Here is a 17,131-nt window from a genome sequence, read left to right on the forward strand (position 1 = left end):
TCTGATATAGCCTCTCCTACCCAACTGTTAACATCGCTTTTTTAATAAATAATGAAAACATTATTTATTTTTAAAAAATATATTATTATTAATTGTGTAATTTAAATAGGCTGTATAATAATAAGCTATGATATTGATACGTTGAATATTACTCAATTGTATTTCACAATGAATCACTGTAGCCAATGGTGAGTAGACCGATTCATGTATAGCGCAATTGGGAGAACGACGGTACATTGCGCCCTTCGATGGAATAGGCCTAAGTTCGATTCTCGTCGCGACGGGAAAATCTTTATCTGGACGATTTCAATCGAAGGTGAGTTAGCTGATCTAATACGGAGGTAGCGGGGTTTTTTTCTCCCGGAAACTCGGGTTTTTCATCCCGCATGCAGACAAATCGGCCCTTCAGAACAGACGCAATTTACAGGCAAAACTAGTTGTGGTGGTGGTGGAGGTGGGCGGAAGATGGAGTTGATGAAGATGATTCGTAGTAGACGTTCGGTGTAGTGGTTGAGAAAGTTGTAGGTGTCCTCCCGCGATGAGTCTTCGGACTCCTTGGAGGTAACAGGAATAATAATACGTACTCCGGGACAAGAAAATGGTTTCCATTGTTTTGTTATATGTATACTGAATTATGTGATGAGTAACACTTTTACACACTTATACGATGTGTGTATGAGACATATATTTAGTATTTCTCTCAGAACGCAAGAATTTGTAAAGGCACATAATTATAAATTTTACCTAAAAAATTTATAATTATGCAAAAATAAAATGCAAAATGCAAAAATATTTGGCTAATGGCATTGTGATTCATTTCAAATTAAAAAAAAAAAAAATCTGTTCAATTTTTTTTTTTTTTTTGAAATAAACGGCGTTAAGCATATACCAGTCTCTTTCAGTGATCAGCACACGGTAGCGAACAAATTTCATTCTTGTTGAATTGTTTTCTTGACAATTATTCGTAAGACTATTATACTTTTGGCATCCTCAGGGAATACAAACTAGTAAGCTAAAATGAAGGTTACAGACTAGGTTATAACTGTTGGTTCTAATTCATACAAAAAATTGGTATTGTGCGTGTCTCGTTAACGTGATTTATTCGTTATGGCTCATTACGTAATTGTTATGAAAGTTCATTTCTTTGATGTTTAATGATCTGATAAAAGTTTTCCAAATTTCTGGTAAAATTAGACCTTGATTCTTGTTTAGGTTTTCAGTTTTACGGGCGACTGTAGCTGCTTCTTTAAAGGTTCTTGAATGGTAGTTATCTTCTATGTATGGCATAAGGCTCTTATCCCACTCAATGTGATGGTTAGTAGAGGCAAAGTGGCATGAAAGGCCTGAAATGTCTTGTCTGTTATTTCTGACATATCCTATGTGTTCTTTCTTTCTCGTTTCAAAGCTTCTAGAGGTCTGACCTACGTAACTAATACCACATGAGCAAGGTATATTATATACTCCAGAGTACTTGTAGAATGGGTGAGGATCTTTCGGTGATCTTAAAAATTTCCGAATAGTGTTGATTGGTTTGAATGCCACTCTGATCTTATGTGGTTTTAAAAGGTCAGCTAATTTTTTGGAAAGGTTGCTGACAAAAGGAATCGTAATTGTACTGATGTATTGGACGTCATCACGTTGTCGATGTGGTATATCAGTAAAGAGAATCTTGTTATAGAGTCTTTTTGGGTAACCATTTAAAGAAAGTTCTCTCGATATTGTGGTTAATTCCGTTAGTAGGTCATCCTTGTCTGTCGTATACTGTATAGCTCTTTTCTTGAGACTATGGATAATGCTAAGTTTCTGAGCTATGTGATGAGCTGAGTTGAAATGGAGGTAACGTCCAGTATTTGTAGGTTTTCTGTATACAGATAGGTTGATACTATTATTGGATTGTTTCTTTATTAAAATGTCAAGGAATGGCAGTTTTTTTATCTTTTTCCATTTCTAATGTGAATTTGATGGTATTGTGGAAACTCTTGATTTGGTTGGGGTAATTCATTAGTTCTTCTTTCGTATGATCCCAAATGATAAAGATGTCATCTACATATCTGTACCAAATTTTCGGTTTTGGAATGATCTCGGTTAAGATTTTTTTCTCTAGATCTTCCATGAATAAGTCAGCACAAGGAGGTGATAGGGGGCTACCCATAGCTAATCCAGTGAGTTGTTTGTAGATCGTTTTTTGCCAAATAAAATAGAAGTTAAACAGTGATTGAACAAAGTAGTGATGTTTTTTGGGAACAAGTTGTCTAAGATGTTGATTACTTCAACCACTGGAATGTTGGTAAACAGAGATGTAATGTCCAGGCTTGCTAGTATATCCTCTTCAAAAATAGGGATGTTTTTTATTTTATCTATAAAATGTTTTAAGTTTTTAATATAAGTATCCGAGACGTGAATGTGTTGTTGTAAAATCTTCGCAAGATACTTGGACAGTTGTTAAGTGGGAGAATAGATTCCATCAACTATTGGACGTAATGGTATACCTTCTTTATGAATTTTTGGAAGGCCATACAATCTAGGAGTAAGTGGGTGCATAGATTTTAGTTTTTTTTACACAATTTCTATAGGCCAGTTATTCATTCCACGTAATAATTCATTGGTGTCATTATGGTTTTTTGTGGTAGGATCTCTACTGAGGACTTCATATACAGACCTGTCAGATAATAGATTTTTAATTTTTTCTTCATAATCTTTAGTATTTAATATAACTGTATTATTATCTTTGTCGGCTTTGAGTATGATGATATCTTTATTATTCCTTAATTTGAGAAGCGTTCTTCTTTCCATTTGGTTAGAGTTGGTGTTAGGAGATCTTGACTGAGCTGAAAGCATCATGCTGCTTTTTAATCCTAAGTCATTAGCTATTGGAACTGGTAGTAATGAGAAGGCTTTTTCTAAGTTGCAGATGAACTCTATTTTGGGAATGACAGTGAGTTTTAAAGCAAAACTGAATCCTTTTTTGAGGATAGAGATCTCAGGTTTACTTAAAACGTGTCACTTCGTTATCTGGTAGAGACGGTTTGCAGTTGCTATGATTATCATACAGTATATTGAATTTATCAATTTGTGTCTTTTTGCTGTGATTAAATGTTTTGGTAAAACTGTTGCTAATCATATTGTCTAATAGTTGCCATGTCTCAGCGTCAAGATTATTAGAGATATCTGTGAATAAATTATAGCACTGTGAGTCTATTTTGCTAAGCATGAATCTCGTATGGCGAATTCTTTCGAAACCAACGAACTTCGTATGCTCTTCTTAGAGAAAGAATTCGCCATACGAGATTCATGCTTAGCAAAATAGACTCACAGTGCTATAATTTATTCACAGATATCTCTAATAATCTTGACGCTGAGACATGGCAACTATTAGACAATATGATTAGCAACAGTTTTACCAAAACATTTAATCACAGCAAAGTAGACCTTTTTAGAAAAATATAAAATAAAACTACAACACCAGGAAATAAAAGGCTCATGGCTACGGGAACTTTTAAAAATGGCACAAAAATGAAGGCAAAACATCTACAACTTGGTACTTTCGAAAGAAAGAAGAGTAAATACGCTGTATTATGAAGGAAAAACGCTGCGAGAGGACTCCGATTGACTGAGGCGCCCCTCGAACATTTCGCAGCTCGATTCAAAGAAGAACGAGAGAGCGAGCGCAGCAAATGCCTATCATTTTCACCCTCCCGTATTGATCCCCCATCCTATAAAAATCGCAGAATGCAAGCATACAATGAGGCACTTACCGACAAGAATCCGCATAGAAGATGGTCTTAACCAAAATTTTGAGAGTTTTTTTTTCAAAGTTTGAACACTGGTCAGGATGATCAAAGAAGCGCTCGGAACGCAAAACTACAGAAACTGAACATCTTACTACCAAAATATTCCAATCAATAAATCTCATAAGAAATAGTAGAGATATCACACTGTCGACTAAAAACGATAAAATTATATCTAGAATTCTGACATGCGCAGTACAGAAATGTCTGCATAAACTTGTATCGCCTGATTAGGCATACAAATTTAACAGAAAACTTTTCACACAGCGAACCATGCGCACATCTTTAAGCAGTAAAATAAATTTAGGGAAAAACTTCAAGAGCGGGTTGAAGAATTTTACGAAAATGCTGAAAGCGCTCCGCAACTCTTCGAATTTTCGGTGAGACAAGGAGGGCCTCTCTCTTTCTGTGGCCCTCTTCGTATTAGCCCTAGACCCTTCCACCAATAAGGCAATAAGCACTTAAAACAGTTCAAGGAGAAAGCGATGCAAAGCTGCTACCCTCTACTGATGGCACCACTCATTCTAGAGTGAACGATGGAATCTTTCGGAATGGCCTCATCTCTTCATTTAAACCTAACTAAATCTCAGTACGTTGATCGGCATCCAGAATAAAGGAACCTAATCGGAGACTACGGATTAGGTTCCTTATATAAGCGTTTAGTCCTTTCTTTCGCTGATTCCTGAGTTAGTTGATCTTTGGCAGAGGCGAGTGGGGTCCCACCCCCAGGGGAACTTTTTTTAAGTAAGTAGTTTATTAAAACACTGAATAAGTAGCACAAATGAAAGTACAAATGCAGTAAGTATTTAGAACAACACAGATGTAATACTATATAATATAGAGAACAGTATGAAACATGAAGATTGATAGTAAAAGAAAAGACTCAGGAATAAGAAAAAAAGTGGAAATAGATTAGAAAGAACTGTACGATGCCTATAACCGAGGGCCGTAGCCATGCAAGTTGCTATAAAAATACGATGTAGGCGTTACATCATCATCATCAAATTCCTGCCATGTACCCACAAGTGGGTGTACAGGATATGACAGTACTACATGAAAAATTTACATCATTACTAACTTCCTATCTACAATTTTTCTCCAAATCAGTCTGTTACTTGTCAAGACTCCAACATTATCAGATCTTATATTTCTATCGTCTAAGGCACTGTGTACCATATCAATCCACCTATATCTTGGACTTCCTCTGGGTCGTTTTGCTGCCAACCTGGCAGAGAACACTTGTTTTCCTAATCTTTCCTCGCCCAATCTGTTTAAGTGACCATACCACTTGAGATTAGCTCTGCAAACGTATTCCTGGATGCTGACAATGTCAAGTTCTTTCCTAATATCCTCATTTTTAATATGATAATGCCATTGATGCCATCTGTTCACGCCTTTAATCTTTCTCAGGACTCTCATATCTGCGCTCTCTAGTCTTTGGTCAAGTGTTTTACTTCTGACCCAGCTCTCAGATCCATAAGTTAAAACTGGTTTGAACACTGTCTTGTACACAGCTAATTCAGTGTTCCGACTAATTTCTCTCATTCCATATGAATTTATTCAATTCACTTCCCACCATACCAGCTTTGTTGATTCTGTTGTCTATTTCCATATTTCATTTACCATCTTCACTAAAAAATCGTTCCTAAGTAGCTGAAATGATTTACTTGTTCCACAGGTTGTCCATTCACAACACAATTGATATTTTCAATGATTCTGCCTATTTTCATTGTCTTTGTCTTTTTATTGCTAACCTTCATACCATAGCTATTACAACAGCTATTCAATTTAGTCAGAGAATCTTGCAGACCTGTAGCGGATTTATTTAGAAGTATAACATCATCCGCATAAAGCAAAGAACTGACATTAACATCTCCAATTTTGATATCATGTTTAATACCACTTTCCTTCATAATGTGATCCATATAGATAATGAATAACAGAGTAGATATTGTAAATCCTTGTCTCAACACCAGAATTAACATTAAACCATCTTCCTGTAGTTCCTTCAATTCTAACTGCTGACTTACACCTCAAATAAAGACTAAGTATTGCTTGATATAATGCCCCATTGACACCATATATCTGTAGCGTATTGAATAGCTTCTTTGCACTTGTCATATGCCTTTTCCAGATCGATAAAACTTAATTACAGATCTCTGATATAGTCCCATGGTTTCTCGACTATTTGTCGTAAAGTGAAGATCTGATCCTGACAGCCTCTATTTGGCCTGAATCCAGCTTGTTCTTCACCAAGCTTATTTTCCACAATTCTTCTCAATCGTTTCTCAAGTATACTTGCATAGATCTTGCCAGGAACACTCAGTAGGGAAATACCTCTGTAATTCTCACATTCAGTTTTATTTCCCTTTTTATATATGGGTACTATAAGAGCTCTACTCCAATCATCGGGAATTCGTCCCTCTGTCCAGGCTTTCTGAACTATGCAGTGCAGCCACTGCAAGACTTTTATACCACCATACTTGAGCATTTCTGGTCGAATATTATCTACTCCTGATGCCTTTCCACATTTCAAGCCTTTGATGGCTTTTTCTACTTCAAGTATGGATATGTATTCCTGATTGCATGCGTGGTCAGTGTTTTTTACCACTGTGCTGTCATCACTGCTTGTTTCGTTTAGCAGTTTTTCAAAGTAATTACTCCATACTTCAAGGATATCTTTTTCTCCAGTTTTCATGTCACCTTTATCATCTCTAACTCCTTTTACAGCACTCTTTCCCCTTTTCCTAAGCTTCTTCAACAGCCTACAGAATATTTTGCCACCTTCTTGATATTTATTTTCTATATTCTTGCCAAAGTCCTCCCATGACTTTTGTTTAGCTAGTTTTACACACTGTTTAGCTTTCTTGCAATTGTCTGTATATTCTCTAATAGCACAAGCTGACTTATTTGACAGGAACTTTTGATATGCTTTCTTCTTTTCCTTCACTGCCTCTTTAACTTCATGTGTACACCAGGGAGTTCTGATTTTTTTTATCCTTACAGACAACCTCACCACATGCCTCTCTGGCAGAATCAATCAATGTTTTCTTCAGAGTTTGCCACTGAATCTCCAAAGTTTGATTCTTGTTCTCAAATGCGTTTAGTCTACAGTTCACATCTGAGAGCTGCTCAACTTTTATTCGCTTTAAAACTTTCTTACATGTTGTTCTTTTCAATATGAAATTCAATTTTATCCTGCTCAAGACTAAAGAGTGATCACTTCCAATTTCAAATCCTTTGTTCACTCTGGTGTCTTGCACCAAGGAGAAAACATCACTATCCACAATAACATAGTCAATGAGACTTTTCTTATTCCTGTCCTCCTCTCTCCATGTGAATTTGTGCACATTTTTATGTTGAAAATTGGTGTTAGTAATAACCAATCCATGTCCTGATCAGAAATCCAACAGGTATTTGCTATTATTATTAGCTTTCCTCTTTTCTCCAAATTTTTACAAAATATTTTTATATGTCTCACAATCATTTCCTACTCTTCTATTTAGATCCACAACAAGGACCAACTTTTCCTTTTTCATTGTGTCAGTTGCTTTTTCTAAAGCCTCAAAAAATTCCTCCACTTCTACCTTAGTAGAGCCTTCTGTGGGACCATAGGCACAAATAAGTCTCATTGTCCAGTTCCCCATTCTCATATTTGCCCACATTAATCTACTTGAGACTGCCTGCCATTCAAGAAGATTAGCCTCATATTTAGTGTTGAATACTATCGCTGCTCCTTTTCCTTGATTGTCATTGCCTGAATATAACATTTTGTATTTATTGCTCAGAAAGATCTCACCAGTTTTGGTCTTTTTTGTTTCAGTCACCCCAATTATGTCGATCTGGTACTTATCCAATTCCTCAGCTAGCTCCATTTCTTTGCCATTCAGGCTTCTTACGTTGATAGTACCGATCTTTAACTCTGGTGATGTTGAGTTGGGGTGTGTTTTCAGATTTGTTCTAGTAGCTGACTTTTCGCTGTTCGCCCTGGTTCCCTGGCGAAAACAACGGTGCCTTGTTTAACCGGGCGACGCAACAGCCGGAATGAAATTTTGTCATGTTGTGCCATCATTTTTTATTTTGGTTTAACCAATAAGAATACAATTTGGTCGGCTAAATCCCAAATTGCCAGCCCATCCTCGTTCGTTCAGTATCAAAGTAGATACCCAACAGGGTGCACCACGAGAAGGTGAGGATTGGACATTAGGTCAGAAGCCCTGGTCGGTTCTCCGCATTCCTTTAAAGGCTATGTGGAGGTCTCCTCTCAGTTATACAGCTTTGACTCTTAAGCACTCCCCCCTCGTTAGGCGTTACAATCGCTGAAAAATCAAATCACTGTATTTGTGAGTGCACACAAATACATACAGAAAATTGAGACAAAATAAATAACATTTAGAGTAATTTTCTATAAAATGGATTTGAACCATAAACCATGGAATTCTTACTATTTCAGGCAGTAATGCGAGTGTTTAGTGCTGCGAGATGGCGGTAGTTGTCTGTCGTACGCTCCCCAGAAAAACTGATTCATTGATAGCGTGAGTAGGCTCCCACCTGCTTTCAGAAAGTTAAGGCTAAAGAAGTTCTAACTGCTCTCTTTCAATAATAAAACGCATTAGAGGATTTTTTAACGCGCAATCCTTAACGGAAATGTGATTGAATATGTGATGTTCTGTCAGGCAGTAATTTCAATCATCAAAATAGTCCATGAAGGAAGTTTTCTTTCCTTTTTATTTATGATTCTGATTTTATTGGGAAAATGATTTTGAAAGAAAAAAAATCGCTATAATTGGACTATTTTAAGAGTCTAATGACAATTCATCTCTAAGTCAAAATGCTCTTACATTTATATACCTTGTTTGCCAGTTTTATTTTCGCTTGGTTCGATATCTACTGCCATACTAAATAAATACATGGAACTTGTAATCCTTAAATGCCAATTTATTAAAATACTAGTTTGACTCTAAAAAAAAGAAGATTTTGCAAGTCGATTTGCTATCCATTCTATATTCAGTCAATCTCCTAAGCACGAAAATGATTTTGTATTTTAGTGCGACTGTGAGATGCTCTTAGAGAAGGGTCAGCAGTGGATGCTTTTTTCGGATATGTTCTTGAACTCTGAACTTTTTATTATCTACAATGAATATCCCGAAAGATTTCCGTTTTTTATCGTAAGGAACGGCATGGAACCAATAATACAAGATTATTCCTCTGAGGGGAAAGAGATGGGAGTTTCGATAAAGCTCTTTCGGAATGAATCGAAACAAAAACAAATCTTTGTTATTGTTTTATTTCTTTCCTGTTATCTTTTCTAGTTTGCTTCTTTCCGATTTCGCAGAGAGTAAAGAAGCGATAACGGAAATATAAATAAAAGCAGTTCATCTGCTGTGACTTAGATTACCTGTGTAAATATTTAAATCAGTGGAGCGTGTATGCGAGTGTTCCTATCTATGCGTTGATATATAAGATGAGAATAATAACTGTAAAAAATCCAGAACAAACTGGCTTAGTTCTGCTTCAAGCAGCCATCATCTTGATATCCTGCCCACGTTAGGGAAATGTTTTCGCACTGTAAATAATGAGAGGAATAGATTTGCCTCTGTAGAGCAGTCAGTAGCGATGACGCCATTTGGTTCGAAAGACGTGAATTCAAATCCCATATGAGATAGGCACTTTTATGAAGATTCATACAGTGTAAAGACTTTGTGTTATAACAACTAGAAGTATAATCTAACTTACTTTTAAAGTATGATGGCGAAGTTTTCAAATTCGTGTCACGAGGATTTTCACATTCAGAACTCAATAGCATTAATATGTTCAGTAGCACCTCAAAAAGCATATTTGTTTTATATCTAGTCTACAATAAATTTACGAGACGAAAGTTCATTTAGTTTCAACCAAACATATTACTCTAGCATAATAATCTTACCGAACGAACTCGACAGTTACGAGAAGCATTGAATGGGTGGAGTTAAATGGAATATTCTTCACACTTTATTTTAATGTGGCTCCTACCCACGAAAGACGTGGGCAGGAGTCAAGTCATTTATAGACACCCACCAGGAAATGAAGTTCATCTCCCACCTACAGACATTCCTAAAACATTCATACCCATGATGGGATTAAAACTAGGTTGGCGAATGCTCATATCATTTTATTGAGATTAGCTGTCGATTTCCCATGCCATTACAATTGAACGGCACTTCAGAAATTGAATAAAATTTATTTCCTACTTCCAGTTAATTTGGCACTGCTCACATTAGCGGCATCCAGGGACGATGTCAGAGGAGGAGCGAGAAAAATTAAAAAAAAGTATTCAATGGACAAAAATTTAACTTTAAAATAGTGATTTAAAGATATTTATTTTGAATTATAATTTATTTATCTATTATAGACCATCCGCAGAAAGCTAATTGCTGACCAAAATGCGTCTAAAAGCCAAAGTTTTTAGAAATATCTGAACTTATTCCGCTGCTTTGATGTAGTTTAGTCGAACAAAAATTTATTCTTCTAAATTCAGACATTTAATAATATTAGGACATATTATAATATTATAATTAATAATATTAGGAAATATATAAATATAATATATATATACAGGGTGTTCGGGATAAATTTGACAGTTTCGTAAGGAAAAAGAAAATCTTCTTTGTATCTATTAAATTTAATGAATTGACAAAAAAACATTACAGGCAGAGTTAATTACAATACTATCAACAAGATTTACTCAAAATAACCACCATTAGCATCGATCACAGCTTCAATTCTGCTTTGGAACCTCGAACAAGCTGATGCTACAGTCTCCCTGGGAAGGGCCGCAAAAACTGTTTTAATTTTATCCATTAACTGGGCTTTTGTATTACTGGAAGTGCGATTGGTGTCTTTTTCAACTGCGCCCCATACAAAATAATCCATGGGGTTAAGGTCTGGGGAGTTTGGAGGCCAAACATTTGGACTGGTGAAGTCGTAGAAATTTTCAGACAACCATTTTTGACTTTTCCCAGAGGTGTGGCAAGGGGCCGAATCCTGCTGCCATGCATACGGCCTACCATTGGCTACCCTTGTTATCCAGGGCTTGACTACAGTTAGCAACTCCACGAACAAAGCCCGAATTCCAATGCCAGGGTTCTTCAACATCCGGTTCCTGCAGATTTGCGAGGAATTCTGCTGTACGAACGCAATCAGATCGTCTGCTAGGGATCTTTCTTCTTGCTACATCCTCGTAGTCACCATTGCAAGTCTCTAGTTCATGCCTGATTGTTTTTACTGTATTCAGGGAGCATTGGGCAGCAGTCGTAATATCCTTATTTTGATGGCGGGCACGAATCATCATGATACAAGTTATTCTCTTCCATGATTCAGGTGGGTTCCAGCTGTCCATCCTTTCTGACATCTTGTATATGAATGAAGAAGGGTCCAAACTTTTAAATGAAGAGAAGTGTGTGTTAATACATGTAACTTACGGAAAAATATAATTAATTATAAATATGTCAAATTTATCCCGAACACCCTGTATATATATATATATATATATATATATATATATATAATGCCTTGCACTTGAAGCATGACTTTTCTTTACTTTGTCTCTCTCGCATATAAATACTCAATAAAAGGTACAAACTATTATGGCGCCATCTAGTGAGAAAAATATATTTAATAGCAGAATCGGTTAGTGAGATGAGAACTAATTCAGAGTGTGTAATATTATTCATTTCAGTAGTCTATATTTATTTGTTTTATCTTTTGCAATATTTTATCCAGCGTTTTTCCAAGCTGCGGAGAATGTCCTTTAGGAAGCGTGAATTAATGTCAAGCAGACACGAAGAATATCTGAATAACTTCGATCACATAATTTGCAGCAGAGTGCTGTGAACGTTGCCTCTCGTAGTCACGTACATTACTTACAGCGTCTCTCTGACATTTATTCATGAATATCATGAATAAATCATTTATTCATGAAGTAAATTAAACGTTTTAAGTTAAAATTTGGATCCGAATGGTAATATTCAGTTGTCAGCGGATGATGCAAAGTTGAGGAATACAACGAGGGATGAAGTCGTGGCTGTGCGAGAGGACTTTAATGCGCCGATTACATGGGAAACGATTGGGGCTAACAGGTCAAAGTTGCAAGAGTAGCGTTTTAAAATTTGGGAAGAAGAAATGGGATGCAGAGTATACAAATGGTGGCAATATATTGGAGGAAGGGGACATGAGGGATCTGTGAGCGATTGTGGATTAGCACCTAAAATTTCAGGAACAAATTGCTAGAATCGTGAAGACAGCACAACTGATTATGACAATGATGCGGAGGACACCGACCAGTAGAAGTCAGGATGATATGGTTCCACTATATACAGTGCCGCGCCGTGGGTAGGAGGCGCTCTTGTGCAAAACGTTTTTCAGCGCCCCCATAAAATAAGTTTCCATGAAAAAGTTTTGCGAAAAATTTTATTTTGTTAAAAGTACAAAACAGTTTATACGCATACATAAAAATAAATTTTATTTAACAGTAGTAGAACATTGTAATCACTGAAATTCATAAATAAGAAATTTTTAATCCTTAATATATAAATACAACAGAATATATATATATATATATATAAATAAACAAAAATTACTTTTATTTTAATATAAAAAGAAATATTACATAACGAAGATAATTTGGATTCATGCTTTTAACTATAAAACAATTAGTATAAATATAGATTTATTTTACATATTTATCCGTCTTGCTTGGGCCGCCACAAAATTTTTAATAATATCTTTAATGTCTAATGAATCCATAATATTATTTTCAATTGATATAACTGATAAATCCGTTAGACGCTCTCCAGACATTGTTGACCGCAAATATTTTTTTATTAGTTTCAGTTTTGAAAAACTTCTTTCCCCTGATGCTACGGATATTGGTAATGTTAAATAAATACGCATCACAATCGCAGTATTCGGAAACGTGTCGGTTAATTTATTTTCGTATATATAATTTAAAACATCCTGAGGAGCCGACTCTTTTTTAATAAAACATTGCAAAGTTTTTAATTCCTCAAATAAAGTCATACCATCAATATCGCGATTGTCGGAATCTTGATTGTCACTCAGTTTTAAGTACAAATCTTTACAATGTTTTATTAAATCTTCATCGCACCAATCTTTTAATTTGCTAATGTCTCTTATTATAACTTTAAAGTCTTCGCTATGTTGTTTTAAGAATATGAATCTTTCCGTGACTGAAATTATTGTCGTGTCTAAAATCGCAAAGAAAAAAATTATTTTAAAATTTTGTTTAGGATCATGCATTGTCTCATCTGATGCTTTGTAACCAAACACTTTTGTTTTTGTTCTTTTGCGAATGTCTGGAAAAATAGGATCAATATTAAGATTGCTTGCTACTTCTTTTGCAGTTCTAATAATATTTTCAAAATATTGGACTTTTCGGCGAGTATTTAATTCTTGTATAACATAATCAAGGTTTTCTGTAATTTTTCCTATATCAAATGTCGGGTTCTGCATTATTTTGCTTGCAACATTTACGAGATTTAAGATTTCGTACCAAACATGAACAGAGCAAATAAATTTAAACGAATAAATCTTTGAAATAAAGTTGTCTGCCTGAACTCTAGAGTCGATATCATTAGTTTCATCTTCTGTAATATCAAAAAGAGCCTGGTAAATTTCCTTGATATTATTTTTAAGTGGCTTTATTGCCTCTACTCTCCCACCTATTAGCAGAAAGTGGTTTCAAATTTAAAACACGAATATGTTTTTTTAATATAGCCCAACGTTTCACAGATATTGAAAAATAATTATATAATTCCTGTATTACCCCAAAAAAATTTACAGTTTCACAGGATATCTTAGCTGCATCATTAACTACCAAATTTAATGAATGAGCACCACACGGAATAAAAAAAAAAGCCCTTGAATTTATTTCAAGGATTTTTTTCTGCAGTCCATTATGTTTGCCTCGCATATTTGAACCGTTATCATAAGCTTGGCCGCGTAAATCCGAAATGTTAATATTCAATAATTTTAAATTCTTTTTTATAAATTGAAATAGTCCTTGCCCAGTGGTATCTTCTACAGATTGAAAACCCAAAAAATGTTCATGAATTTCTGCTATATATGTATCTTTATTTTGAATAACAAATCTAATAACAATAGATAATTATTCTGTGTGGCTTATATCCGGAGTAGTGTCAAGAATTAATGAATAATATTTCGCCTCTTCAACCATTTCTAAAATATTTTGTTTTATAGCTTCAGAAATTATACGGATGATTTCATTTTGTATTTTATCACCTAAATAATGAGCAATGTTCCTTTTTTGTGATGTTTGGATGCGATGCAAGTGTTCTGCCATTATCGAATCAAATTTCGAGACAGTTTCTACTAACTTTTAAAAATTCCGTTATCATTTTCAAAATGTTTTTGTGAAGAACCTCTAAAAGTGTACACTGTCTTGATAAATATTGTATTATGTAGATTAACCGTTCTATAACAGATTGCCAATATTTTTTCTCAGTTTCGTATAATCTTTGTTGTGTGCAATCAGTAATGCATTTCTTAATCAACGACATTTTAAGTTCGCTGTATTTTGAACAGTTTTTAATGTGCGCGGAACTTCTCTCGTGTATTTTTAGTATATGGCTCAAATGTTTTACAATAATAACAGAAAACCGAATTTCGCGATTCTGAATAAACTAAATAACCTCGTAAAAGTTTTTCTCCATTTGCTAAAGTTCGATAATAGTATGAATCGGAAAACTTGCGGCCAGATTCATCTTTGGGAAATTCTTTATTAACTGCTTGATGCACGCTGGCCTTAATAGCACAATTCGCACTCAAAATGAGTGCCTGATTTTCAAACCTGTTTCAACTTGTCATAGCATTTAAAACCATTCTAGGCTCATCAGTTTTGGTATTTTTTTCACCGAACACTTATTCACTTTCCGCAGAACACAGTTTGGGAAACCCTGTTCTAGAGAATGTATATTAGCCAGAATTTTAATTTCCAAAAATATGTATATGATTTATATTACTAAATTGAATGTATCTATATGTATTATGGGAATTAATCTTTAATTCCTAAAATAAACAGCTTTATTTTTTTCAGATATGCGCAAAATATGAGGCTGCAGTAATATGTATAAAGATACTTCAGTTTTAATTTTTTTAAATTAATTTTAATGATTTAAAATTTAAAAGCTTCGGTGTAAGTTCTTAAAATTAAAAAAAAGCTTACATTTTTTTAATTTTAAGCATTTATACCTAAGTGAATAATATGAATAATGTTCTACAAATTAAGTGGATATTGAATCCAACATTATTTCCAAGCCGAATATAGAAACTCTAAGATAGGAACTCTAAGAGTTTCATGCGGAATATATAGAAACTATAAAAGTTTCGGCGGACCCAAGGCGTAAGCCAACGCCTTGGGGCAACTCGTAGTAAAGGTGGAGTAAGTTCTGATCACTATCCTTAGTATTTTCCATAATGTAAAGCACATCTCCGTACGGAGATGTATGACACTATACCTTATGGAGGGAGGGTCACTACCCAGACCGGTTTCGACCTTTGTTGAGGTCTCATCAGTGAATAGGTAGACCTAGATGTAAATATTGAGGTTGAAGTGATGCAGAAGTTATTCTTTACCATGCGAGTTGCCAAAAGGTGCACCAAGAAATTACTGAGGTAAAGAGCCAAAAGGCTTTACTTCGGCGATGCAAAATTATACAAATTAAGCCTTTTGGCCCTTTACCTCAGTAATATGAATAATACTTCATTTTAAATAGAAATATTGATAAAGATGCATTTTGCAATAGCAAAATGCTATAAATTGCTGGTAAAATTCTTTTACTAACATTCTCGTTACACGCATTAGTCTCCGTCGTGTGTGCGAATTTGTATTTTGAAAACACCATGATTTGAGAATTTCGGACTTGAAAAATAAACTTAAATATTAATATATTTTTAAATATGTAAGTGATAAATGTGATTATTATTAATCATTATATTATTCAAAGTATGTCTTAAACTGGCAATAAAATAAATTAATTTAATAATTCATTTATTTGTGAAGTCGTGAATTATTCGTAAAAATTATTTAACAGGAAAAAAAAAACTGCAATGAAAATGTTCCTAAGCTTGAGGGATGTTGGGGGTGGCGCATTCACATGAAGTTTGGAAGCTATTAATTTAATCGATGCGTTTTGCGCCCCCTTCCAAAGACGATCCTAATTTGTTGTTAATCCGTTACTCAATCCTAACTAATGAGATTAAATATTTTTATATATCCGCGGAATATTCTGGAAACGTTCATCTCTATCCTCATCAGAAATTTTGCACTCAACTTTTCTATTTATTGTATAATTGAGACCTGTAAAATCTACAGAAATCCTGCCAAATTGAACCTCTTGGGGTGCTTCGTAAAGCACTTTTTTCTTGTTTATAAATATAAGCATATTATTCGGACATCGTATTCAAGTAAATGTATTATTTTTATCATTAGAATATATTTATAATTTCAAATTATTTTGAATTCCTTTAAAATATATTAAAAGGCAATAGTAATACTGAATTGATTATCAATATTAAAAGCATCCACTGTTTAGAGGAAAGATTATTTTGACTTTTCATGATTTTAGCACCGCACACACACTGGTTGTTCATCTGTTCCTTTGAGAGATTAAACTGCTGCTTTATTATTTTTTTTTTACATAAAAAAAATAAATTTAGAACAGTATAGGAAACACGGTACCTTTCTTATTTCTTAGTTCAGTTTTATAATTTAAGATAAAAATTTTTAAATTTTTATCTTTGAAAGAAGTGGTGGATAATTTTTATACTCCTGTCATTAGGGAAATGAAAATCAGCATCACGTGATTTTCCTTCCCATAAAAAGTCGTTCTATAGAATACTGTACTGCCTTATTTATTATGGAACTCGGGTATTTATTTATTTTATTTTATTTTTTGCAGGTGCTAGATGACCCGGACGAGGACAACTTGTTCATGGGTAAGCGACATATCTTATTGTATCGTTTACAACAATCAACAACCATTAACTCCACCACGTGTCCAGCGAGCATAATTTTACTCTGTTTTTATTTATTTGTGTTTAGGCTGGTAATGTCGGTCACAATCATGCTGTTAGAAATGTTTTTTAGAAGCTGTTTATGAAAGTGTAGATATAAGCAATATAAAGATTTTTTTTTTTTTGTATCGTTTATATTTTTGGCAGATTTATTACTTTTATTTTCATTGTCTTAAATTACTTAATTAAAATTAAATAATTGATTTTATCATTAGTAAAATGTTTACTCGAATATGAAAAGGAATAAACTG

At 34.4% G+C, this 17,131-nt stretch overlaps 1 protein-coding gene across 3 annotated transcripts in view; it reads left to right on the forward strand.

Annotated features, from left to right (window-relative positions):
* The window catches only part of LOC150094093 (calcium/calmodulin-dependent protein kinase kinase 1-like), a 349,079-nt gene that overhangs the window by 291,658 nt on the left and 40,290 nt on the right, over positions 1-17,131 (forward strand). For all 3 annotated transcript variants that reach the window (XM_090412062.1, XM_090412063.1, XM_090412064.1), the window contains one exon: positions 16,766-16,802. In XM_090412062.1, coding sequence (XP_090268188.1) covers positions 16,766-16,802 — 37 coding nt within the window. The remainder of the gene's footprint in view (positions 1-16,765; positions 16,803-17,131) is intronic.

Source organism: Typopeltis vanoorti, chromosome 22, assembly GCF_054136105.1.
Source record: "Typopeltis vanoorti isolate ZY-2024b chromosome 22, IOZ_Tvanoo_1.0, whole genome shotgun sequence".
NCBI lineage: Eukaryota > Metazoa > Arthropoda > Arachnida > Uropygi > Thelyphonidae > Typopeltis > Typopeltis vanoorti.